At 49.8% G+C, this 24,383-nt stretch overlaps 1 protein-coding gene across 4 annotated transcripts in view; it reads left to right on the top strand.

Annotated features, from left to right (window-relative positions):
• Positions 1–24,383, top strand: part of TET3 (tet methylcytosine dioxygenase 3) — a 114,554-nt gene that overhangs the window by 4,629 nt on the left and 85,542 nt on the right. For 2 of the 4 annotated variants that reach the window (XM_002811898.5, XM_054548040.2), the window contains exon 2: positions 10,722–10,778. The exons of 1 other annotated variant lie outside the window; for it this stretch is intronic. In XM_002811898.5, coding sequence (XP_002811944.5) covers positions 10,722–10,778 — 57 coding nt within the window. Of the gene's footprint in view, positions 1–10,273; positions 10,414–10,721; positions 10,779–24,383 lie in introns of those variants that run through there. One more of the 4 variants, XM_009237169.4, reaches the window with a different exon arrangement.

Raw genomic sequence — 24,383 nt, 5'->3', positions numbered from 1 at the left:
TGTTGGCCAGGCTGGTGTTGAACTCCTGACCTCAGGTGATCCACCCACCTTGGCCTCCCAAAGTGCTGGGATTACAGGCGTGAGTCACCACGCCCGGCCCTTGTTGTTTTTTTCAATAGAGACAGGGTCTCGCTATTTTGCCCAAGCTGGTCTTGAACTCCTGGTGAATTACAGTTTTTATGGGTAGTCTTTAGAATATCGTCTTTCAAATGCAAGCAGTTTTTAACTCCACAGCCACAGATTCTAAATGAAAATTAGCTGGAGGGATAGAATTGCTTGTTAAAAAGCAAACTCTGGCCGGGCACGGTGGCTCACGCCTGTAATCCCAGCACTTTGGGAGACCAAGGCAGGCAGATCACCTGAGGTCAGGAATTTGAGACCAGCCTGACCTACATGGAGAAACCCCGTCTCTACTAAAAATACAAAATTAGGCAGGCATGGTGGTGGGTGCCTGTAATCCCAGCTCCTGAGGATTAGACAGATGAGAAGTCCAGTTTTTGACTTAAAGTCATCTTAGAGGGAGGGCACTGATATGACTGCCCTGTTCAGTCTGTCAACCATGTAGATCAGGGGTTCCACATTGGGATCACCTGGGAAACGTAGCAAAACATGGTGCCTGGGCCCCACTCCCAAGGGATTCTGATTTAATTGATCCAGGGTGGACCAAACTGGTCTGGGGCTCTCAGGTGTACCTAATATGTAGTTAGCATGGAAACCCTCTGATGCAGATGAGAGACTGTGAGGTGATGGGCACCTACCTGGACTCTTCTATGGCAAATTGCTCACCTGAGTCCTGAGACACCTGCATGTTCCACAGCCTCACTTCCACCTGGCTGCTCAGTGGACCAGCAGCATTGGCATCACCTGCAAGTTTGACAGAACTGCAGAATGTCCAGCCCTACCCCAGACCTGCTGAATTGAAATCTGCACTTTAACCAGATCCCCAGGTGATTTGTATGTCCATGAAAGTTTGAGGAGCTGTCTACAGCATTTCTATGACCAGAAGGGCATGGGACATGGAGTGAGTGGGGTGGAGGGCAGGGGCAGTGACAAATAAGCTGTGATGAACAGGCAAAGAATTCCAAGTGCCAGCAAGGGTAAAGAGGATAACCCAACCCATTTCCTGACCCTCTAAGCCGGGGAGACAAGGACCTCTTGAGATTTACTGCATGTTTCTGCTTGTTCTTCTGGCATTTGTTTCCTTGTAGTTTAGTGAGTTATCAGTAAAACCTATCAATAAAACTGATCTACAAAGTTATCAGAGAACTCGTGTATTTGTTCTGACAACAGTCAGGAAAGGGCTCTCAGAAGATGTTTACTGCTCAGCAGCCTGATTCAGGAGATTGGAGCTCCATGACCCAGTAGTAGATGGTGGTGGTTGTGCAGAGGAAGGGGTGTGTCCATAGAATCTTAGGTCTCATGGAACAATCTGGAAGCTTATGGAGCAGAATCGATGTGTGCCCTTTTCACAAGATGAGGTAGTAGGCGAGTCAGATCTGTGGGTGTGGTGGGTAGGTGGGTGGCAGTGATGATGCAGTTATTACGTTCAATGATAGAACAAGGGGCTAAGGAGGTTGGGGCAGTCAGGTACAGTGAGTCCCAGTAAGACTCAATGGGATTTAATCAGGGCAAATGCAAAAGCCTGTACTTGTTTTAAAAAAGAAATGTATGAACTCTGGCTTCCTAGCAGGTAGAAATAACTGAAACTCTAAAAAAGAATGTTGACAGTCTGTCTGGAAATCTGTCAGAGTGGTCACATGCAGGACAGTTGAAGGAAGCAGGGCTGTTCAGCTGCTGATGAGCAGAGGAACACAGGCTCAGGCAAAGCTTGTATGAAGAAGAGGTCAGTTCCCTCACTGGAGGGAGTACGCAGGAGTTTTATTAGTGGGTGAAAGTTATTAGACAGACTGAACCCACATTAGAAAAAAGAATTGTCTAGCATTTATGACTATTCCAGCACTGAGGAACTAGCCCTGAGAGGTCCTGTGTGACCAGTGCCTGCATGAGTCTGGGTGCTGCCTAGCAGGGAAGTTATGAGGATGTCCTCTGGATTGCGGGAAGGTTGGGAGGGAGATTCACATTTGGTGGTCTCTTGCTAAGATTATGTGAAATATATTATCAGGTCTATTTTTTTTTCTTTCTTTTTTTTTTTTTTTTTTTTTGATACGGAGTCTCGCTCTGTCCCCCAGGCTGGAGTGCACTGGTGTGATCTCAGCTCACTCAACCTCCGCCTCCCAGGTTCGAGCAATTCTCCTGCCTCACTCTCCCAGGTAGCTGAGATTACAGGCACGTGTCACCATGCCTGGCTTATTTTGTATTTTTAGTAGAGACAGGGTTTCACCATGTTGGCCAAGCTGGTCTCGAACTCCTGACCTCAGGTGATCCACTCGCCTTGGCCTCCCAAAGCACTGGGATTACAGGCATGAGCCACTGCGCCCGGCCTATCAGGTCTATTTTCATGTTTGTTTTTTTTTGTCTGTTGTTTTGATGGAGTCTTGCTCTGTTGCCCAGGCTGGAATACAGTGGCGTGATCTCAGCTCACTGCAACCTCTGCCTCATGGTTCAAGTGATTCTCCTGCCTCAGCCTCCCAAGTAGCTGGGACTGCAGGCATACACCACCACGTCTGGCTAATTTTTGTATTTTTAGTAGAGACGGGGTTTCACCATGTTGGCCAGTCTGATCTTGAACTCCTGACCTCAGGTGATCCGCCCATCTTGGCCTCCCAAAGTGCTGAGATTATAGGCGTGAGCCACTGCTCCCAGCCTATTTTCATGTTTTTTAGACAACTACATGCAAGAGAGGCATCTATCTTAGACTGCAGCATTTTGGTCAACTTTTAGACTTAATCTTAGACCTAGACCTAATCTCAGACCTCAGTTGGGGTAAGGTCTGTGAACTGTTTTTGAAAATTTCAGCCAAATGTTATGTGAATGTGCAGGAGTGTGTTTTCTCAGGGGAGAGAGGGTCCGTGGTTTTTAGCAGATTGTCAAGAGTATTCAGGACCTCCCCAGATTTAAGCAGCGTGCCCTACCTGAGCCATCTGATATAGTTGCCATCGGCCACAGGTAGCTATTTAAATTTAAATTAGTTAAGATTAAATTCAGTGACTCAGTCATACTAGTCGACTTTCAAATGCTTATTAGCCATATGTGGCTAGTGGCTTGTGGCTCATGTATTGGACAGTGCAAACAGCATTTCTGCCATCACAGGAGGTTCTGTAGGACAGTGTTGGGAGCCAGCCTTAGAGTGACCCTGTGTGGTCCCTGAACCCTCACCAACGGCTCTTTTTAGGTTGGGGAAATAGCTGTCTGAATTAGCAGCTCTCAGGGTTTGAGATCCCAGCCCCCACCCCCAAGGTAAGTGGTGAGATCTCTGGACAGTACTTTCCCGGATTCTAACCCACTGCACAGTCCACTGCTTCTCCTTCAAGGCACAGCCATGCTTTACTTGTCTGCTATGGGAGAGCACAGGGACAGGAGTGAGGTGGTGTGCGCCACCCAGAGGCTCTCTGTGGGTCCCTAGTGGGGAAAATGACTCCTCCCCACCTACAGTCTTGGTCAGCAGCCCCACTGAGCTGTGTTCATGTTGACTTCCAGCTCCAAACTTATCTCCTTGGTCCTGCCAGAGCTGTCCTCTCTGTTGTGGGTTTTCTTGTTCTGGAAAAGGCAGTGTGGTGACTGGGCGGGCCGGAAGACCAGGTCCAGGGTCTCAGGAGTTGTCACTAATTTCCCACTCCATTCCCCTTCACTTCTTTACAGCTCCTTTTTGGAATGAGGGGATGATGCTCAGGAAGAGAGGAGGTATTGGAAAGGAAAGAGACCCCTTCATCTTCCTTTTGAGCCCTGTTCAACCTGGCTGGCTATTTCTGGGAAAGCCCTTTAGAGTTGCTGTGGACCTCTGCCTATGTCTGTGCAGGGCATAGGCACTGCACAGACAGTTGCCACACCCAGGGTGGACAAATCCCTTGGTGGCCTTGTCTCCTGTCATTTGCATAGGAAATCTGATAACCTAAGATTTTTTTTTTTAAAATTTTGAGACAGAGTCTTGCTCTGTCCCCCAAGTTGGAGTGCAATGGCATGATCTTGGCTCACTGCTACCTCCAATCCTGGATTTGAGCGATTCTCGTGCCTTAGCCTCCTGAGTAGCTGGGATTACAGGCATGCACCACCACACCTGAATAATTTTTGTATTTTTAGTAGAAACAGGGTTTCACCATGTTGGCCAGGCTGGTCTTGAACTCCTGGACCTCAGGTGATCTGCCTGCCTCAGCCTCCCAAAGTGCTGGGATTACAGGCGTGAGCCACCATGACCGGCTTGATAACCTAAGTTTTTATTAACCACTGAGGGAGGGATCGAAAAGAAGGCCGGCAGCCCATTGTGGGATAACTGGTTGGCCTTCAGGTGGCCACAGGTATGGGGGTTTGTTGCCTGCTTGCTTCAGGTAGCACCAGCATGCAGCTGGGGCACTGTTGATGGCTATTCCTGCACTGCTGGCTGTGACTGGTACGAATTCTAGCTCTGTTGTGTCCTACCTCTACCACACCTAATGAGGGTGTTAGTGGACAAAATAAGGCATCTCTGACTGCGGCTAGAGCAGCAATTCCAGATTCTCAGAATAGATGGGGAGTTGCATTGGATGGAATTATTTGGTGGTATTGGCCAGACTGTGGGTCCCCCATGCCTCCTGCCCCTCCTAATTACTGCTGGGTGGGGGAAGTCTCAGGAAAGGAGTACAGAGATGCTGGGTCAAAAAGAAGTAACAAAATGTTAGACTAGAGTCTGCTCCACTGCTGAGTTTTTCTTGTGGGGAGGACATGGGTGGCTCTTTCCTGTCTTATTTTTTGATTGATTGATCTGCCGTTTAGGTAAGCTCTGTGTGCCCCAGTTCCCTTAATGATGCTGGGAATGATCCTGAAGCCCTAGAAGAGAGAGGGACGGCAGACTCTTACTGTGACGGTTGGGTCCCGCCTGTACTATGTTCATGCTACAGGATGGGGTGAGGTGCAGTGAGGGGAGAGGGGGTTGTGAGGGCCAGTGGGAGAAGAGCTGGTGCCAGGAGGACAAGGAGAGAGAGACACCTTCCTGGTGTATCCTGGGTCCCAGGATCTACAAGGTCCCTTGTACTGGAGGTGGCCAGCCCCTCTCTGGTGCTGCTTCAGTTTCCCGAGGCAGGACATCTTCTGCTTTGACCTGTAGACAGGCAGGTGGCCCTCCTGGCCCCATTCAGCAAACCTCGCCTGGGACTAGCTGTTTGCTGGGTGCCATACTGAGTCTGAGCGGTGGGTAAAGGGAGGCACATTAACTCTGTGTGTCCTTAATGATCTTGTTGTCTGGGGAGGGAGACAAGCATGGAAACAAATAACTACAGTACATTCTGATAGGGCTAAAAGGGAGGGATGCCTTGAGGGCAGAGACTGGCCTTAGTCACCTTTGGGCCCATAGAGCCCAGCCAGGAAGGGAAGGAACATGTCTTGAGAGTGTAGTGACATGTGAAAGATGAGGAGGAGAAGGACTTCCAGGAGGGGGAAGCACCTCCCTGATCTTGCAGTGTGTAGAGATGCTACTTGATGCTGGCGGCAGGGGTGTGGAAGGATGAGGACAGATTGCTGGGTACCGCGTGAGAATCCTAGAGGTGGAAGGTTAGACGCTTTGTGTTAACTCCTCTTGGAAGTCTTCTGCTGGGGCTGTCCCTGGGTTTCTAGCTCAGCATTCGTGCCCCACCTTCTCAACAGCATCATACAGTCCGTTGTTATTTGCTTAGGTCCTTGGAACATTTGGTGGTTCAAGGCTGTTGAATTTGGGGCGAGGAGACCCTGACAAGGTTCACAGACTAGAAGACCTTTTCACAAGCATCTCAAAGGGCATGTAGGGTATAGGCAGAGTGTCACCTGCTACCTATCAGCCTGGGAGGCCCTGGATGCATGCCGTTTGCTGGTAGGAAGCACGAAGATGGAGTTGTTGGCTGGCTCCGACTTGTTTCCCTCCAGTGTTGCTGGGTGCCTTGGTTCAGTCTGGTTCTGCCGCATCTCCAAGGAGAGAAGCATCTTTTCTTCTTCTGTTGCTGCTGCTGCTGCTCCTCCTCCTCAGCCTCCTCCTCCCTGTGATTGTCGTTGACACAGACTTCCGCTGCCAAAGCTAATTGTGAGGCCTGATCAGTGAATGAAGGCAAAGGCAGTTCCCATGACAACCGCAAAGAGTTTCAAATATAGGGGATGATGTGTGTGTGATGGGCGGCAATTACTTGGGTGGAAATTGATGCGTGGACACCGGGGACTTCAAACATAGGCTCTGAAGGTGGAGGGGGTGTTGGGTTTTTTTTTGGCAGGATCCTTTGTGTGATGAAGAGAAAAGGAGGTCACAGACTTCCCTCATAGTCAATTCCAAGTGCCTTCAGTGTGTGGAACGTAGGCATAGCCCTGCAGGGGCTTTGGAGAGGCACAACTCCAGTCATTCTGGTTGGGAATGCAGGACACACAGAGAGACAGATAACAGTAGCAGGGGTCAGATGAGAAATGTTAGAAGCGCTGTTGGTTGGCAGAAGACTGGTATAATCAGAGAAGGCTTCCTGGAGGAAGCAGGGCTTAAACAGAGCTTTGAAGTAAAGCCCTGTGAAGAGTGACCTCATTCAGGACACAGCCATGGTGAGGGAGGATGAGAAGCCTGTCTCCCTCTACCCTCTACCAGCTCTAGAAGAGGTAGGTGGATATGAAAATCATAGAGCAACACAGAGCAGCCTTGGCTGTGCTGCTGCAAGTGACGAGGTGGCAAGAACCCTGTGCATTCATTTTCTGGCTGTGTGACCTTAAGGCAAGATACTTAAGGTATCTTGCCTTAAGGCAAGATACTTAGCCTCTCTGTATCCCAATTCTTCGTCTGTAAAATGGGCACAAATATTTCCTGTCTCATTGGTTTGTTTAGAGAGTTAAGAAAGATACAGTATATCATGCTCTATGGGGCCTGACATGGGGTTGGTGCTTGGTTGATTTCTTGTAAATTCCCCCAAGAATGTGTCTGGTTGTGTCTGTGTTCCTTCGTCTTTGAATATCTGTGTGGAATCTGACCTGTGGGTATCCATGTTCCTGAGGTTCTCAGTGTTAGGGCATTTTGTGTGTCCTGAAAGTGAGTAAATCCATTCATCTCTCCAGTGGGGAGGGCTGTGGCTCCATTCCTCCTGCTGGGAGCACAGTAGGGTCTGGGGGTTGTGATGGAAGGTGGGGAGGGGAGGGACACTTGGCCCCCATGCAGAGGGGTTCCAAGTACCTGTGAGTGATCACTGTGAAATGCAAAATTTAGAAAAGGGGGCAGATAGAGATGGGAGGAGGATCAAGAAGGGAGTGGAGAGCATACCGGCTGGAGGCAGAGTGGCCCTGGCATGCACCTCTGTGACTCCCTTGAGCCCCGCATTCCACGAGTCTCAGAAGAGGGAATGAGGCCAGGGTGAGATGGAGATGGGAGCAGATGGACTGCCTAGGGGACTATGGGCTCCTCCTCCGGGCTACTTCTCTGGTGTAGCCGAGGGCTGCTGGAAGGCAGGGTGGGGACCTGTGTTTGGGGTAGGGCTGAATTACCACCAGGAGATGAGTGGAGCCAGGAGTTGGGATGGGAACTTTGCTCTGTGGCTCCTTCAGGCTGCTGAGGAAGATAGGTGCTGGTTGAGCAAGTCTGGGAGTACATCACAGTTCAGTTCTGGCAGGTCCTGCCCTCCCAGGACAGCGGGTGTCTCTCAGATCCTTGAGGATCTGAGGCTCAGGGAGAAGGCTGACCAGAAGAGGGGCCTCCACATCTCAGTGCCCAGCCCCCTGCCTCTCCACCCTCCTTGTGTAGAAACTTGGCTCAGCACATTCCAGCTCTGTGCAGAGCCTAGGAAAGTAGGGAAGACAGGGCCCCCGCCCACGTGGGAGGACTGCCGTGTAAATAAATAACTGCACTTCATTGTGACTGGTGCCCTGGAAGAGGCAGTACACTGCTCTGTCAGGACCCGGGAGGAGCAGATGATGCTCATGGGAGCTTGGTGATCTGAGAAACTGGCAGGGGGAGGCAATGTTTAAACTAAGTCTTGTACCACGTTAGCTTGCCAGGTCGGGGGAGGTGGAGAGGGATCCAGGCAGAAGGAGCAGCACCGGGAAGTCTCTGAGGCATGAAAACATTACTAGATCCATAGCTTAAAGGGAAGTGATTGGGTTCAAGTGACCTCGGTCTTCTTTGTATCTCCCTGGGGTTGGCAGAGACAGACAGAACTTAGAGAATTGGAAAGAGAAGGACCTAGATTTGAATTCCAGCCCACCACTCACCAGCTGTGTTGACAGGCAAGTAAGTTAACATCACGAAGTCCTTCCGTTGCCCTGTTAGAGATGAGGTTGTATGTGGAGTAAGTCAAATGAGATGATGCTACAACGTGGTTGGCACAGGGCCTGGCATGTAGCAGGGGCTTGATAAACTGTGGCAGCCGCTGCAGCAACCGTACTAGTTGTTACTGTCCAAGCATTGTTTGTCTCTCCTATCCAGCAGCAGACTGTATGGGGGGGTAGGTGTGAGGGCAGGGGTTTTGGGGACCAGGATAAAGGAGGGACTCCACTTGGCCTGGTCATTGTCAAAGTTGAGGGGCACAGAAACCCATTGTTCCACCTGAGCCGTGCTTAGGACACTGTTCCTTGTCATGCTTTGCCACCTGCCTCCCTCCCTGCCCTGGGAGGAGCCCAGGACGGCTGCCCTGTGTTCCCACGGGGAGGCCGGTGTGGGCCCTGATGCCTCCTGGAGTCTCCTCACTGGAGGCCGGCTTTGCTGTCTTTCCAAAGGCAGCTCATCCTGTTCTGAGTACCCCCTTTGGGCCCCCGGGGAGGGGACAGCAATTAGGCATCTGTGGTGTAGTGGGTAGGAGAGCGAATCACTGGGTCAGGGGCTCTCAAATATCCTAACTAATCCTGTGAGTCAATTCTCCCTGGCCTCAGCTTATTCATCTGTGAGAATGAGAAGGAGCACCCAGTGAGCTCTTCCAGAAATTGATTCACCTGCAGTGAATCCTCACAACTGGATGAGGTAGCTGCTATTTGTAGTTCAGTTTTATAAGATGAGCAAAGAGAGGCTACGAGAGGTAAGTTACAACCAGTTAGGTAGTGATGGAGCCTGGAGTTTGTGGGTACCAAAGTGTGTGGAAGTCACTTCCTGGGAGGTAGAAGCTCTGGGGTGCTCAGCTACAGGGAGGGATTGGGGTAGGGAACGATTGGGGTAGGGAACGATGTGCCCCGGGTAGCCCAGGAAGTAAATCTAGGAGTGGATTGCAGGGTCTGCCTCTCCCCTCTCTGTTCTTTCTCATCCTGCCCTCCTTTCAGTCTTCTGATGCGGCTTTCAAAGGCTGAGTCTGGAAACTGGAAGGCCAGAGCTCTTGGGGTCTGAGCTACCTCCCCTCCTCTGCCTTTCCAGGAGATGGGAAACCCTGAGGTCTGGGGACCCTTGGGGTCTTGGGGGTTACCTCCTGTAGCCTCTCTAAGAGTGGAGAACCCATTGTGGGGTGTTGGTGGGGAGGCTGTCTTGGATGGGTATGTTCTGGCGGGGCTGGGGGGTGATCCTAGAGTGAGGTGTGGGTGTTTGTGTGTGTGGAGGGGGGCAGGGTTGACACAGGAGGTGTGGGCTCCGAGGAGCCTGTTTTCTGAGGTGGGCGCTGGAGCAGGGAGGAGCAGAGAGCTGCATAGCTGTTAAGAGTATATGGTCTTCAGAGCCGACAGACCTGGCTCCGAGTCCCGGCTCTGCTGTTTCCTAGCTGCATCACCTTGGGTAAGTTGTTTCACTTATTTTATCACCTCATTTGCAGAATGGAGTAAAGGTTCGTGCTGCCTGGGCTTTTTCTTCTTTTTTGAGGATGAAGGGGCTGTTGCACCTCATGCCCTTGTGACAGGGCCCAGTGCCGTCCTAGCTGCTGCCAGGATGATGCTGGGGTTAGAGAGTGGCGAAGCGGGAATCCCCCCCACCCCACCCCCCCCGCCCCCCCGTGTCTGCTCCGCTCCGCTCCGCTCCACCCGGAGGCGCAGTCTGTCATCTTTGATCCTGGAGGCGCAGAGGACGCCTTCTGGGTATTACCTTCGGGGTCTCCGCGGGAGGAGGCCGGGGGTGCCCTGGGATGCCCCAGCCTGCCGGGGAGCGGCACGGCGAGCCTGGGAAGCAGCCAGCGCGGCTCAGCAGCACCCTCGGCGGCGCCCCCGCCTCCCGGCTGAGCAGGTCCGCCAGGCGGGGGCAGGGCCGGCCGCGGGGATTGGCTGGCGAGCGCGCCGCCCCCTCGCACACCAGCCCCGCGGCGGGGAGGGGAGCGCAGCCGGCAGCTGGCCGCCGCCTCCTCTGCAGTGCCTCCCTCCGTGCGCTCCCTCCGGCGGGGATAATGGGAGGCCCGCCGGCCGATGCACCAGAGGAGGCCGGCCGAGGTAGAGCGCGCGGGGCCGGGGATGGCCGGGCGGACGCGGGCCGGGGGTCGCCGTCCTCTCCGATCTCGGGGGGATTCTCAGGGGAGAAATGAAAACAAAAACACACTGGAAGGCGGAGGAGCCTGTCTGCCGTGATCCGGGCGGCAGCTGGAGGCAGGAAGATGGTCCCTGATAGCCTTTCTTTCCCAGGCTGTATCCCCTCCCGTTCGCCTTCTTCCCCTCCGGCCGGGCTGGGGGCTGTAGCAGGAGGACTTTGCTGCCTTCCTGGTACCCGCCTGGCTCACACGTCCCTCTGGCTTCTTTTGCAGGTGGAAATAAAGGCTGGTGAAGGAGCCGGGCCGTGGGGACAAGGAGCGGCTGTCAAGGTACCTTGTGTGTGTGCGTGCGTGTGTGTGCGTGTGTGTGGTGGTGGTGAAGTGTTTGACCGGATTGGATAAAAATAAAGGGTCTCCTCTGGTGATCCCTTAATCTCCCACTGTGTGTGTAGCAGCAGCTGAGGGGGAGGGGCGGCGGGGGTGTGGGCGGCCAATGAATTCTCAGGCCTGTGTGGGTTTTGTTTGGATTCTTTTTGCTTTCTCAGCTGGATGGTTTTGGGTGCAGTTGGGGTTTGGTTTGTTGAACTGTTTTTTTTTTTTTAAGACATGCAACCCACTCCCCACCCCTGCCTCTGGAAATCTCTCGAGAATGTCCCTGGCACTGTTGGTTTGCATCCAATCTGCAGAAATCCCGGGGGGGACGGTGTGCGGGGGGGTGGGGGGGCGTAAGAGGGAGGGAGAATTGCGCTCCTGAGTCTGAAGCTGATAGGATGTCATTAGTCATGCTGCTGTCACCATGGAGATGGCTGGAGAGGAGAGGAGGTGGTGGGGGTGAGGATATTTTGGGTAGGGTGGGGGCTGATGCAACATCATGACTGGGAATCCGGCGGGCGTCTGCTGTTACTCTGTGTGACTTGGTGTCTAGGGGACTGGGAAGAGAGTGTTCCCAGGTGCGTGGGAAGCAGAGAAGGGGGCACTGAGCTTCTCCTTGTGGTTGTCTGGGGTGGAGGGGAGCTGGGGTATTTGGGGCAGGGGAGAGGAGAGTCCAGTAGAGTATCAGCCATTACTAGGAAACCACAGATATTCCTCCCACGTTGGCATGGACCCGATCAGTAGGTTTCCTTGAGCTTGTCCCCCTTTTGAGAGCTAAGGAGCCACTGTGAGTTTGGGATTACTCAGCAGTATCCTCTGCTGGCCCAGGGCGGAGAAAACAGATTGGGAGGTGGCTCTGTGTGGCTGCCTCTCAAGTCCAAGAGCAGAGAGGCTGGAAGGGAGCATGGGGCAGGTGGGCAGGGTCAGGGCTCATGGGACTCTTCCTAGCGGAGAGGAAGCGCATTCCTGCCCCTGCCTCAGCCCACCTGCCCCCTCAGCCGCTGGAGTCTTCAGGGAGCTGGGGATCTTGGTTGCTTGGGTAGCAGGTGGGTGAGCTGCGAGTGTCCCCAGATGCCCTTAGATTCCTCCCTGGAAATTCTCTTCCCGCCCCCTGGGAAAGCTGTGGGAAGCTCCATGGAGGTGCTGGAAGTGGCATCCTGCCACCTCACTGACTGGATAGGGATGCTGGTAGGGAGAGGCTCTGCTTCCCACGTGGGGGATAGGGACTTCTAGGCGAGGCTGCAGGGTGTATCAGGAGGCCTGGATAGTTCCCTGGCTTAGTCCCAAGGAACTTGAGGCAAGTAAGTGCTTGGGGAAGGGTGTGAATTTTGCTTCTGGAGCAGCTCCTGGGAAGGAGAAGAGCCGGGGGGCATCGGCTCCCCCGTCTAGCGAGTATGCTTTAGTGAGACTGGGAGTAGTGGATGATCACCTGGGATGAGGCAGTGGGAGGCCGGGAGGTGACAGAGGGCAGTTGATACGGGCGATACTGTGGGTGGGGAGGAGAGAGCTGAGCTCACCTCAAGTTGGCTCTCACTACACACTCTTTTCTACACCCTTCTCCGGAGCAGAACCGCCAGGTTCCACCTCTGCTTCCTCCCCTCGCCTCCCGCTGCTGGCTGGAGGAGTTGTAATCACCTCATGTGCTGTTGGAGGGGTGTGGGCACAGAGATCGTGGAGTAGACCTGCTCTGTCTCCCAGCCTGGGGAAAGCAGGCCAACGGGATGAGGACAGATGGACTCAGGGAGGGGGCAGGCCCCTCTCTTCTCTGTATCTCCAGCCTTGTCAGCCTAGAGCTTCCCTCTCTGCTGGGAGAAAGGACGGGCTGGCAGGTTTGTTTACTCCCGAAAGCACCCCCTTCCGCTGTAGTGATGGCTGTCCCTGGCAGACCCGCTTCTCTTCAGCTCTTTCCAAGTGTGTTCTCCGTGTCTCCCTGCCTGCTGGCCCCAGATGGAGGCTGGTTTTCCGCAGTCCTGCTGGAAGCTCCCAGCCTAATACCCCAGCCTTAGTGTTGTGGACGTGTGGCAGGGGCTACTTGAAAATCCAGAGGAAGCCTTCCTAACAAGTCTTCCTCCTTCCACCTTCTCAGAGTAGGGCCTGAGCTGGCTGAGTTTTTAAACTCTGAGGTTGTATCTATGCTTGTTTATTGTTCAGTTGTCTGAGAATCATATGCAGCTCAGGCACTGCCAGCAAACACTCAGGTCTGAGTCTTCTGTCCCTGGTGGCACCTCCACACATAGAGTTTCCTTGGGTGGCCAGTTGGCTGCAGTGTCCCACATACCCAGGGTGAGGCAGTTTTGCCAGAGGCCCTCCCATTTTCAGGTCGTGGTGTAAGAAGGATATGTCTGATGTGTGAGCTCATCTTGGTCTGGTATGAGATCAGACCAAGACTCTGGGACACAGGACAAAGTGGGTGTCACGAGATGGGTGCTGGCTGAGGAAGCCCCATGGGAGAATGGTATCTAGTAGCCAGTGGGAATAGACACATATACGGTGTGCTAAGTCTTGCCAGGGTTTCAAGAATACCTATGATGTATGTATGAGTCCACATGGTGCCTAGCATAGGCACAGAGTTGAGCTTGATAAACGCAAGTTGACATTTTATTGTTTGGTGCATTACATGTCTACCCGTGATATCTCAAGGAACATGCTATAGCAGACACTGTTGCTACCACCTCCTCGTTGGCAGCCTGGAGAGGAGTGAGTGCCCAGTGCAGAGAACACCGGGCCGCCCTGCTTTCAAGGCTCCCACACGGCTCCCACACTCTGCCCCATGGGAACCCTTGACTGGCTGAGGATGTCTGGAAACTATTTTGGGATTGTGCCCAGGATCTCTGCCTTCTGTCTCTCCTTTTGACCACTGCAAAAAAAAAATGCCCTGTTCTCAAGGACCTGTGATCTTCGACTTTCTATACACTCTGGGTCCTTCCCACTAGTTGTTTCTTGCCTGCCCTTCCTACTTCCAGCCACTTCTCTCTCGGGTATGTTTATAAGCAGCAGCCAGCTTGGGAAGATATGGAAGCAGGTGAGCATGTCAAGCTAGAGAAGTAAAGGAACTAAGCAAGAGATTTTCAGAGTTGAGTTTGAGGATGGAGAGAAAGAGGGGGCTTTCCCCATCCATGATAAGAACTGGAGTTAGAGTCCCAGAGCTCAGCTCCATCTCCTTGGTGACCTTCACCCTTTTTGAATGTCATGGGAGAGGGAGAGAGCCTTGCAAGATATACACATGAGTGAGCTGAAGGGAGAGCCCTCCTGTCCACAGTGGTGCAGGGGCCCTGGAGCTGCCCTCAGGGACCACCGTGGGGACAATTACAGCCCTTTTGCTGGGCCTGGTGAGGAGGGGCCTGGGCACTGGGCTCCCTCCAGCTGCAGATGGAGATTTCTGCTAGAAATGGGCTTTGTGGTCTTGCCAAGTCCCCTCCCATACCCCGGAGGCTGCAGCAAATGGTTTGGCTGGATGGGGGTGGGGGCAGGGAGTATGGGAGGGGCTATGATTTGGCTCAGCTTTTGGGTCTCACAATCCTCTTAAGTCCTCTTTCCTACCCTTGACCTCTTGGGCTTTCGGCCTCATTTCCTCTCACACCCGGGCATCTGGCAGTTAGCTGAGGACTCCCCCTTGTTCTCAGCATCTCTGCAGCTTTGGAGAAGGAGCTAGATTAGGAAGCCTTTAGGCAAATAGAAGGCAGGGAAAACTTGGAGGATTAAAATCTGTAGATTATTGTATTCTCTAGGACTATTACCCCCATCTCTATTTATTTTCTCCCCTTTTCTTCTTCTCTTTGTCTTTCAGCATCCACCAAGCATTTATCATGTTCTAGGTACAGCATTAGGTCCTGAAAAATAAGAGAAATCATTATTATTTGGTTCTCCCAAAACCATTGGAAGTAAGAGACATTGACTAAACTATTACCTGAAATTATAACTCTTGGGTGGGAAAGCCAGCACTGGAAGCTTTTGTGTTTTGTATATTGAATGTGTTTGACTTCAGCGTTGTGTTTGGGGCTGTGAACTTGCACATGGCAGACAGAATCCTCACCCCAGATGCACCCAGCACTTTATATTTGCTTTCTCTCTGGCTCAGAGAACCTCAAGGGACTTCGAAGGAAGACTCAACATGCCAAGTTTGTTTTCAATAAGTGATTGTTTCCGGGATCTAGCAATGACAGAGGAGGGCAGTGGGGTCAGAAATGGACTAGCTGAGAAGGGAGCTTAGTTTTGAAAGGTACATGTTGGCATTAGATGTTTCGGATTTGAGATTCTGAAAGCTGGATGGAAATACTGTGCCTGAGCAATCTACCATGAACCTGAAATTGCCTTAGACTCATTTTGAGTGTGGGTCCCGCAGCCCTTACTGCTTCAGGGGGCTTCAGTGAGACCCACTGACTGAGAGGGGGAGGGTGAGAAGTGCAGTTGTTAGTTTCCTTCCACTCTGTTTTCTACTCTACTCCTACTCTTGGGTTCTGTCATTAGCCATGGGGAGGTCACTTACTGTCTTTGGACTTCAGCTTTCTGGGTAAAGTGAGGGGGTTGCCTTCCAAAGTTAAGTTTTTCTCAGACTAAATCTGGGGAAGGACCAGTTTTTTGTTTTTTTTTTTGTGTTCCCAAAAGATTGCAAAACTAAAACATGGTCCCACTTACTTTGTACAGCAAGTTTGCAGCTGCTGCACGTGTGGCTCAGCACCATCCAAAGTGGTCTGTGAGCCATTCAGTGAGGCGAGCCAAGTGATCATGCCCTTGGATGTCATGGTAGCTTTAAATTGCTATAAAGGTTCCTAAAGGCTTCCTCTTGGTTCCTGTATTTATGTTGTGGTGGATTGGTGTTAAGCAGTTTATGGGCCATATCCTGAATAGCACTGCTTTTGAACTTTTATCTGGGACAGCATAGGGTCTCTGTTTTGATGCCTCCCCACCCCTTCTGGACATGACTTTTCCACTCTTTTATATCCTCCATCTTGGGGACAAAGCCTCCGCTTGAAAGAGTAGAGATCTTTTTGTCCCAGAAGTTCTCTGAGTGCCCCAAAAGATTTACTTGCATCTCAGCTTCTGTAGATAAGGATGCCTCCTGCCTTCTCTTTCACTTCTGCAAGTCTGGGAGTCTGATGGAGGCCCATCAGAGCCCTTGGAGCCCCTGGACTGTGTGTGTGTGAATTGCATGCCTTGGAGGAAGAGAACAGTTGGGGAGGAGGCCAAGTCTCCTGTAGATGCTGGTGTGGACTTGGACCCTGCAAGAGACTAAAGCTCCATTGCCACAGGCAGGGCACCTTGAATTTTGAGCTTATTCCATGCGGTGGCTCTTAATAACCTAGAGGTATACCCTTTTTCCCCTGGGGGTTGATTGCAAGTTCTACCCTGATTTCTATAAACACAGACATTTTAATATTTCTGACAGTATGAGCTTGACCATCTTCCCCCTACTTTCTCTTGCTGAGGATCTGTGGCTTTTTTGAGATGCTAAAGAGTAGACAAAAAGTAAAAATGACTAACTTTCTTCTATTCTGGCTGCCTTAGCTAGAGGAGAGTAGGAAGGGAGGGGTAGGGGGGAGGTAACAGTATCTTGCCACAGAAATATTCCTTAAGAGGCAAACATTCCAAGGATAGGAAGATTAGGGTCTAAAGAAATCCTGGTTACCTCCGAGGCCTGGAACTCTTACGCCCTTGGTGCTTAAGTAATTGGATTTCTCAACCCCGCCTCCAGGCATTTTTTCCCCCATGTAATCCTAACCTCATGGGCTTTGCAGAGGAAACAAAGGCATTGAAAGGGTTTGCAACTTGTCCCTGACACTGAGCTCCTGAGCTGTGAGCCCTGCCGACTGAGTTTTCCTCCTTTGCCTCCTCTGCAGCTTCCACCGTCTCTCTCAAAATCCTTGTCCCCAGGAGTCTGTTTTTCTAGCCTGCAGGCCTTTGTTCCTAGCCCTGCTAAGCAGATGGAATTTACAGAAGGAGCCATTTCCTGCCAGTCCACCTTCCTGTACCTCGGGAAGGTTCCATCTCTGACCCTGCTGGCCACTCTGCAGATGGTGAAGAGCCAAGGGAGGCTGGTAACTCCTGTAGGAGGCAGAGAGAGGCCCTGGAAAGGGATTCTGAGCTGAGAACCCTGCCTGGATCCATAGAGCAACTTTCTCTGCTGCATGTTCTCCCTTGAGTGTGACCCTTTGGCCAAGTCATTCCTCTGATGGCTTGAATAGGCTCAGGCTGGGGTACAGAGGGCTGTCCCTACTGCATCAGGCCCTGCTGGACCCAGAGAGAGGAGACGGTGCCTTCACCACATGGATCATTGTTGCCTTACACCCTAGTTCTAGGGGAGGAATACAGAAATGGGTTTTCAGGGGAGCCCTGGAGGTGGTGTCCAAGAGATGTCCACCATATTTTTCCTAGCACTGTGGATCTCTCTGCTGCTGTCCTCTCCATCCTAGGACACTCTTCATGGCTTCCGTCCATCCCTAGTCCTGCCCCTTGTGCTTTGATCTCAGCTCTAAGACCTAGACTGAGCAGAGAGGGCCTCTAAGGACATGCTTTGTGAAGCATGGGCCCAGGGCTCTATGTCAGTCATCCAGGGAACGTGTAAGATGCCAGGGGGCTGCCCAGCCAGGACAGCTGTCTGCTAGAATCAAACCCATGGGCTCCTGCTGCACAGTTAGGTAGAATGGGCTCAAGACAAGGGTGGCATAGGGGCCTCAGGTATGAGGGCTGGAAGCTCTGGGCAGGTGGGCCGTGTGGCATCCCCCTCTTCACTAGCCGTGCCACTTGTCCCTGAGCCAGGTGCTACCTGATGGTTGAGCTGTATGGGGACCTCTGCCCTGTGGCCTTTCCTCCCACTGTTATTTCTCCTTGGTTTCCTGTTTTCCAGCTGTGGGTTCCCAGAGGCGTCATTTGGACCCTGGGTAGTAGTTAGGGCTGAGCTCTGGGGTTGTGTGGTTGGAGCGGCGTGTGTCTTAGGGCTGTACTGGCAAGTGGGCCAAAGCAGTCTAAACACCCTGGCTAGGAGCCAGAAGCCGGGGCTCCGTGTCCAACCCGGGAAGCCTGGGAAGCTCCTCCCCGTCACCTTCCAGATGCTGCCGCCTCCATGTGGGGGGCGTTGCTCCCTGCTGGGTCTTTTCCCGAGGTCTGGGGGAAGCCGGATGTGGAGGAGGACCTGGGTGGGTGCCAGAGCACTTCATCCCTAAGCTCACCTCACCTAAATGCTCCCACCCCCACAGCCACCACCGGGACAGGCAGGGACCATGCTTCAACTTGCCAAGAGTGTTTCCAGGGACCGGTCCCTCTGGTTCAACGAGTTTGGTGGTTCTCAGCACCAACTGCATATTAGAATCATCTGAGGAGATTTCAGAAAAGAAACTATCAATGCCTGGCCCCAGCCCCCGAGAGTCTGCTGTTATTGGTCTCGAGTGGAACCTGGGCCCCAGCATTTTTCAAAGCTCCCCAGGTAATTTGAATATGCAGTCAGAGTTGAAAGCAGCTGCCATATCCAGTTTGGGTCTCCCTGCCTCTCCCATGTCCCTGGGTTGCCCCAGAAATTTTTTCTCATTCACTGATAATTTTAATGATCGATACAGAGTTTGCAAAAGTGAAGACAGACATGTCAGACAAAACACTGGATTCAGTGTTCTGTTCCATGAGACTGTTCCATGAGTTCATAGTTATTAAAACCAGAACTTAAGCAGGAAACTATAGCAAATGATAGAAACTGAATTTTCTCCTCAGTTTTTAATTTTTAAAAACTTTTAAGGCCGGGTGCAGTGGCTCATGCCTGTAATCCCAGCACTTTGGGAGGGTGAGGTGGCCAGATCATGAGGTCAGGAGTTGAAAAGCAGCCTGGCCAACATGGAGAAACCCCGTCTCTACTAAAAATTAGCTGGGCGTGGTGGTGGGTGCCCATAATCCCAGCTACTCAGGAGACTGAGGCAGGAGAATCGCTTGAACCCGGGAGGCAGAGGTTGCAGTGGGCCAAGATCGTGCCACTGCACTCCAGCCTGGGCGACAGAGAGAGACTCCGTTTCAAAAAAAAAAAAAAAAAAAACACTTTAAAAATTGAAGTATAGTATACACACAGAAAGGCATATGCTGTGTACAGTTTGGTGAATTTTCAGATTAAATGCCTGTGTAATCAGCACCTGGATCAAGAAATAAGTACCCTCACCCCGTTCCCATTGCCTAGAATTTCTACGGCATTTGGACAAAGGTCAGGCCAGGCCGTAGTACAGTAGTACTTGCTGGCTTTGGGCCTGGAGGGCTTCAGCTTGGCCTCCACTGGAATACCTTTAAATACTTTTCACACCTATGTGGGTGCTCCTGAAACTGAGTGGGTTCCCCCTGTGATAGGGCACGGGGTAGGGGCACCCTTCCAGCCCCTCCCTGGTGTCACTCTCTCCCTTATCACCTTTAGTTTCTTTTCTACCTGGGCCTTAGGTGTCCCAGTTCCCTATCTTCGGTGAATCCAAAAATCCATATCCTTTTTTTTTTTGCCTTGTATTCTGTTTTTTGATTATGTAAGTAATACATATTCTTTGGAAAAATTCGAAAATAGAAATAGGGCTGGGTGTGGTGGCTCATGCCATGATCCCAGCACTTTGGGAGGCCAAAGTGGGAGGATCACTTGAGGTCAGGAGTTTGAGATCAGCCTGGGCAACATAGCGAGACCCTCATCTCTACCAAAAGGAAAAAAAACATAGAAAGGGAGCAAAAGAGAGGAATTTGTCGATAATTTCACAGTCCAGTTAGTCATATTTTGTTTGTTTGTTTTTTGTGAGACTGGGTCTGGCCCTGCCGCCCAGGTTGGAGTATGGTGGCTTGATCTCAGCTCACTGCAGCCTCCACTTCCCAGGCTCAAGCCATCCTCCTGCCTTAGCCTCCTGAGTAGCTAGGACTACAGGCGCATGCCACCAGGCCCAGCTAATTTTTGTATTTTTTGTAGAGACAGGGTTTTACCATGTTGCCCAGGCTGGTCTCAAACTCCTGAGCTCCAGGGATCCCACCCCTCCTTGGCCTCCCAAAGTGTTAGAATTACAGGCATGAGCCACCTCCTCGGGCCCCATTAGTCATTGTTAACCGGGGTATCCCTGCAGACTTTATTCTATGCATATTTCATATCTGTTTAGTGTTGTTTGTAGAAATGGAGTCATGCTGCATTGTAGCACACTTTCCCCTATGTAATAACTAGCAGTCGTTTACTGAGCATTTACCATGTGTGGGGCAGGCACACAGGGGTAAAGTTTTCATAGTTCTCTCTTAGTTTTCAGGACAGCTCTGAGGCAGGTGGTAGTAGCCCCACCTTTCAGAATGGAAACTGAGATTCAGGCCAGGAGCTTGACCAGAGGTTGATGTTTCACAAGGGATGAAGCTGGAATCCAAGCCAAGGATATCTGACTTTAGAGCTGATGCTTCTGTCTGTAGACTGCTGCCTCCCTCCTAGGACCATCTTTGCATGTTGAATTCATTTACCAAATATGTACTGAGTAGAGGACATCTTTTTCCTTAGTATTTTTTCCTTTCTACTTTAATGTGAATGACTCTAGTGTTTTACATTTAAGCGTGGGTATTGCTGATTGTTTGAGGTCTTCTGGTTGTTGGTTTGAATTCTTCTATATTATGTTGAAGAAATGGTTTCATTACATTTTATTAAGAAGTTTTTTTTTTCCAGTTAGTAGTGGGTGTTTGCTTTTGTCATGTCTGTTTAGCATGTTTTGAAGATCAAATGATATTTCTCCTATTGAATTGTCTTTGCATTCTTTGAATATACTATACTTGGTAATAGGTATTTTTTTTTTTTTTTTCGAGACAGAGTCTTGCTCTATTGCCAGGCTGGAGCGCAATGGCATGATCTCGGCTCACTACAACCTCTGACTCCCTGGTTCAAGGGATTCTCCCACCTCAGCCTCCCAAGTAGCTGGGATTACAGGCACGCGCCATCATGCCCAGCTAATTTTTTGTATTTTTAGTAGAGATGGGGTTTCACCATGTTGGCCAGGATGGTCTCGATCTCCTGACCTCATGATCCGCCCACCTCGGCCTCCCAAAGTGCTGGGATTACAGGCATGAGCCACTGCGCCTGGCCTGATGGGGTACTTTTTTAACATGCTGTTTGATTTGATTTATTAACATAGGAGTTTTGCATCTATATTTATGAATCAGATTGACCTATAATTTTCCTTTTGTGTTTTTGTTGTCAGATATTAGTATTAGAATAATAGTAACTTCGTATAATGGACTGTGAAGGCTTTTTTTCTTTATTCTTTGGTATAATTTAAATAGTACTGCTTAAATAATAATTCAATTCTTTTTATTGGGGCTGGGCACAGTGGCTCTCACGCCTGTAATCCCAGCACTTTGGGAGGCCGAGGTGGGTGGATCACGAGGTCAGGAGATCGAGACCATCCTGGCTAACACAGTGAAACCCCATCTCTACTGAAAATACAAAAAAAATTAGCCGGGCGTGGTGGCGGGTGCCTGTATTCTCAGTTACTTGGGAGGCTGAGGCAGGAGAATGGCGTGAACTCAGGAGGCGGAGCTTGCAGTAAGCCGAGATCGCACCACTGCACTCCAGCCTGGGAGACAGAGCGAGACTCCATCTCAAAAAAAAATAGTAATAATAATTCCATTCTTTTATGAGGGATGGGTCTTTGCAGCTTTCTGATATCCCCTCTACTCCCCATAACTAATGTTATCAAATGTTTACTTTGTATTTTCCATTGAAGTGATCCTTTTCAAATTTATTAACATAATATGTCTACAGTTACTGCTTTTCAGTTCCCTCAGTAGCTGTGATTTTTTTTTAACTTTCTTCATTTCTAATATTGTATATTTTTTCTTTTTCTTCCGTAGCTTTGCTGGAGTTTTATGTAATTTAAAAGCACACAGATCTGTCAGTTGTGCTGTTTTCTAAAGTATTAATTTCTACTGTAGTCTTATATAAATTGTCATCTTTTCCTTAGCTTTATTTGGTATGTCCTTTTTCTGGATTCTCAGTTGGATCCTTAGCACATTTTTTCTATTTTTTTCTTCTCTGATAACAAATACATTTAAAAATATGACTTTCACTAAGTTCCACTGTGGCCTAATTCTCTTGGTTTTGATATTTTATGTCTGGAGTTCTTGGAGAGGTTTCGATGGTGTACCCAGCATGAGAATTCTGAGCCCCGATTTAGCTTGACCACCCTTCCTCCCAGTAAGGGCCCTGAGGAGAGTCCCTGTGCATGGCTTGGTGGCACAGCTAGGCAGTGCAGCACTTGGTGACTCCCTTGGGCTCTGTCTCTAAACCCCCAAGTAGGGACCCTAGTAATAGCTTTACCAGCTTAGCCACCAGGACCTGTGGCATTTTTTTTTTTCCTTTTTTTTTACCCTAAGCAAAATCAGTTTGAATTTATTGCCTAGGATGAGAGCATATCCTAGGCCAAAATGGCAGTTTTGGTAGTATTTAGAAAAGCCTGGTACATTAGCACCAGAAGAAATGAAGCTATGTGCCAGGGGCAGTGAGAGAAAAAAAACTGAGACTTTGACCCAGAGTTGATGGCCTTGCTGAGCTGGTCTAGGCTGCAGGCTAAAGGCTTGCTCCCTGCGTCTTTCATGAGCCTCTAGAAAATATGGTCCAATTGGGATCCTTCAGTCCATGAAGAGTGTCCCAGGATGGAGAGAACAGAAGAGAGGGATCCACAGTGCCAGGAAAAATATGGTGGACATCTCTTAGACACCACCTCCTGGGCTCCACTGAAAACCCATTTCTGGATTTCTCCCTTAGAGTGCAGAGTATAGGGTAACAGTGATCATGTGGTGAAGGCACAGTCTCCCCTCTCTGGGTCCAGCAGGGCCTAGTGCAGTAGGGACAGCCCTCTGTGTCCCAGTCTGAACCTGTTCAAGCCATCAGAGGAATGACTTGGCCCAAGGGTCGCACCCAAGGGAGAAGGTGCAGTGCCTTGGGGGAAGATATTCTTACCCTTTGTCCTAACTCCTTAGAGAGCCATGATGGTCAGGAGAAGGGGATGGGCAGGGAGAGGAAGAAAGGATGGACTTTTGAGTTCAACCTAGAAACCAGTGGTGGCGGATTGTTTTTTTCCAGAATGCAGAAAGTTTTGAATTTTAAATGAGAATAATATATGCCCATTTAAATAAATCAATATAAAAGTATGTAATTAGAAACTGAGAATCCCTATTTCTTCTCCATCCCAGTATAATCACTATTAACAATTTATATATATCTTTCCAGACTTAAAAATGAGTACATGAACTTACTGCCTTCCTGCAGTAATGTGTTTGTACCCTACTTATTTTTGAGTAGTCTTTTATTTGCTCATAAATAGGTTGAAGACACCTTTCCATGTCAGTACATCTGTCTTTGCCTTTTACATGACTATTGAATATTTCATTTTATGGCTGTATTATAATTTAATTTTTTATTGATGGACATTTACAGTTCTAATTTTTTTGCAATTATAATTGTTGAGGTTATCAATATATTTGTATATAGATTTTTTTGGTTACGTAAGTGTTTGTATAGAACAAAATCATACAAATGAAATTTTAATTGACATTACCAAGTTACTCTCCCCAAAGGTAATTTGATAATATCTATCAAATTTACCTTCCCACCAACACTGAGTGAGGAATTATCAGTCCTTAATTTTTGCCATTTGGCTAGGTAAAATATCTCATTTTAATATCTTCTGTTAGTAAAGTTGAGAATGTTTTAAAACGTTAGCCATTTTGCATTTATTCTGTGTATTACCTATGACCATTACCTATTACATCCATATTACTCTTAGATTGTCTTTTTATTGATCCACAAAAGTTCTTAATATATTATCAGTATATTAAGATATATTATCAATATTAATTTCTTTAAAAAAAAAAAATTCAGGCTGGGCATGGTGGCTCATGCTTATAGTCCCAGTGCTTTGGCAGGCCAAGGCAGGAGAATTGCTTGAGGCCAAGAGTTCAAGATCAGTGGGGGCAACATAGTGAGACCCCATCTGTACAAAAAATGAACTTGCTTGAGCCCAGGAGTTGGACACTGTAGTGTGCTATGATCAGGCCACTGCACTCCAGCCTGGGCTACAGAGCAAGACCCTGTCTCTTAAAAAAAAAAAAAAAAAAAAAAATTCAATGGACTGTTACTTACTCATGTATGCCAGGCACTGTGCTGTTAGGTAGGGATAAAGAAAAAAGAGTGACATGATTCTTACATGCATTATGATAAACATTATCCAAAAATGTAGGCCAGGCACAGTGGCTCTCACACCTGTAATCCTAGCACTTTGGGAAGCTGAGGCAGGAGGATCACTTGAGGTCAGGAGTTCCAGACCAGCCTGGCCAACATGGTGAAACTTTGTCTCTACTAAAAATACAAAAATTAGCCAGGCGTGGTGGTGCATGCCTGTAGTTCCAGCTATTTGGGAGGCTGAGGCAGGAGAATCGCTTGAGCCTGGGAGGCAGAGGTTGCAGTGACCCAAGATGGTGCCACTGCACTCCTGCCTGGAGAACAGAGTGAGACTCTGTCTCAAAAACAAACAAACAAAAAAACAAAACCCACAAACCAATAAAAATGTATAGGTTCTCCTGTCTTTTTTTTTTTTTTTG

Source organism: Pongo abelii, chromosome 12, assembly GCF_028885655.2.
Source record: "Pongo abelii isolate AG06213 chromosome 12, NHGRI_mPonAbe1-v2.0_pri, whole genome shotgun sequence".
Classification (NCBI taxonomy): Eukaryota; Metazoa; Chordata; class Mammalia; order Primates; family Hominidae; genus Pongo; species Pongo abelii.
This window is presented reverse-complemented; position numbering and strand designations above follow the sequence as displayed.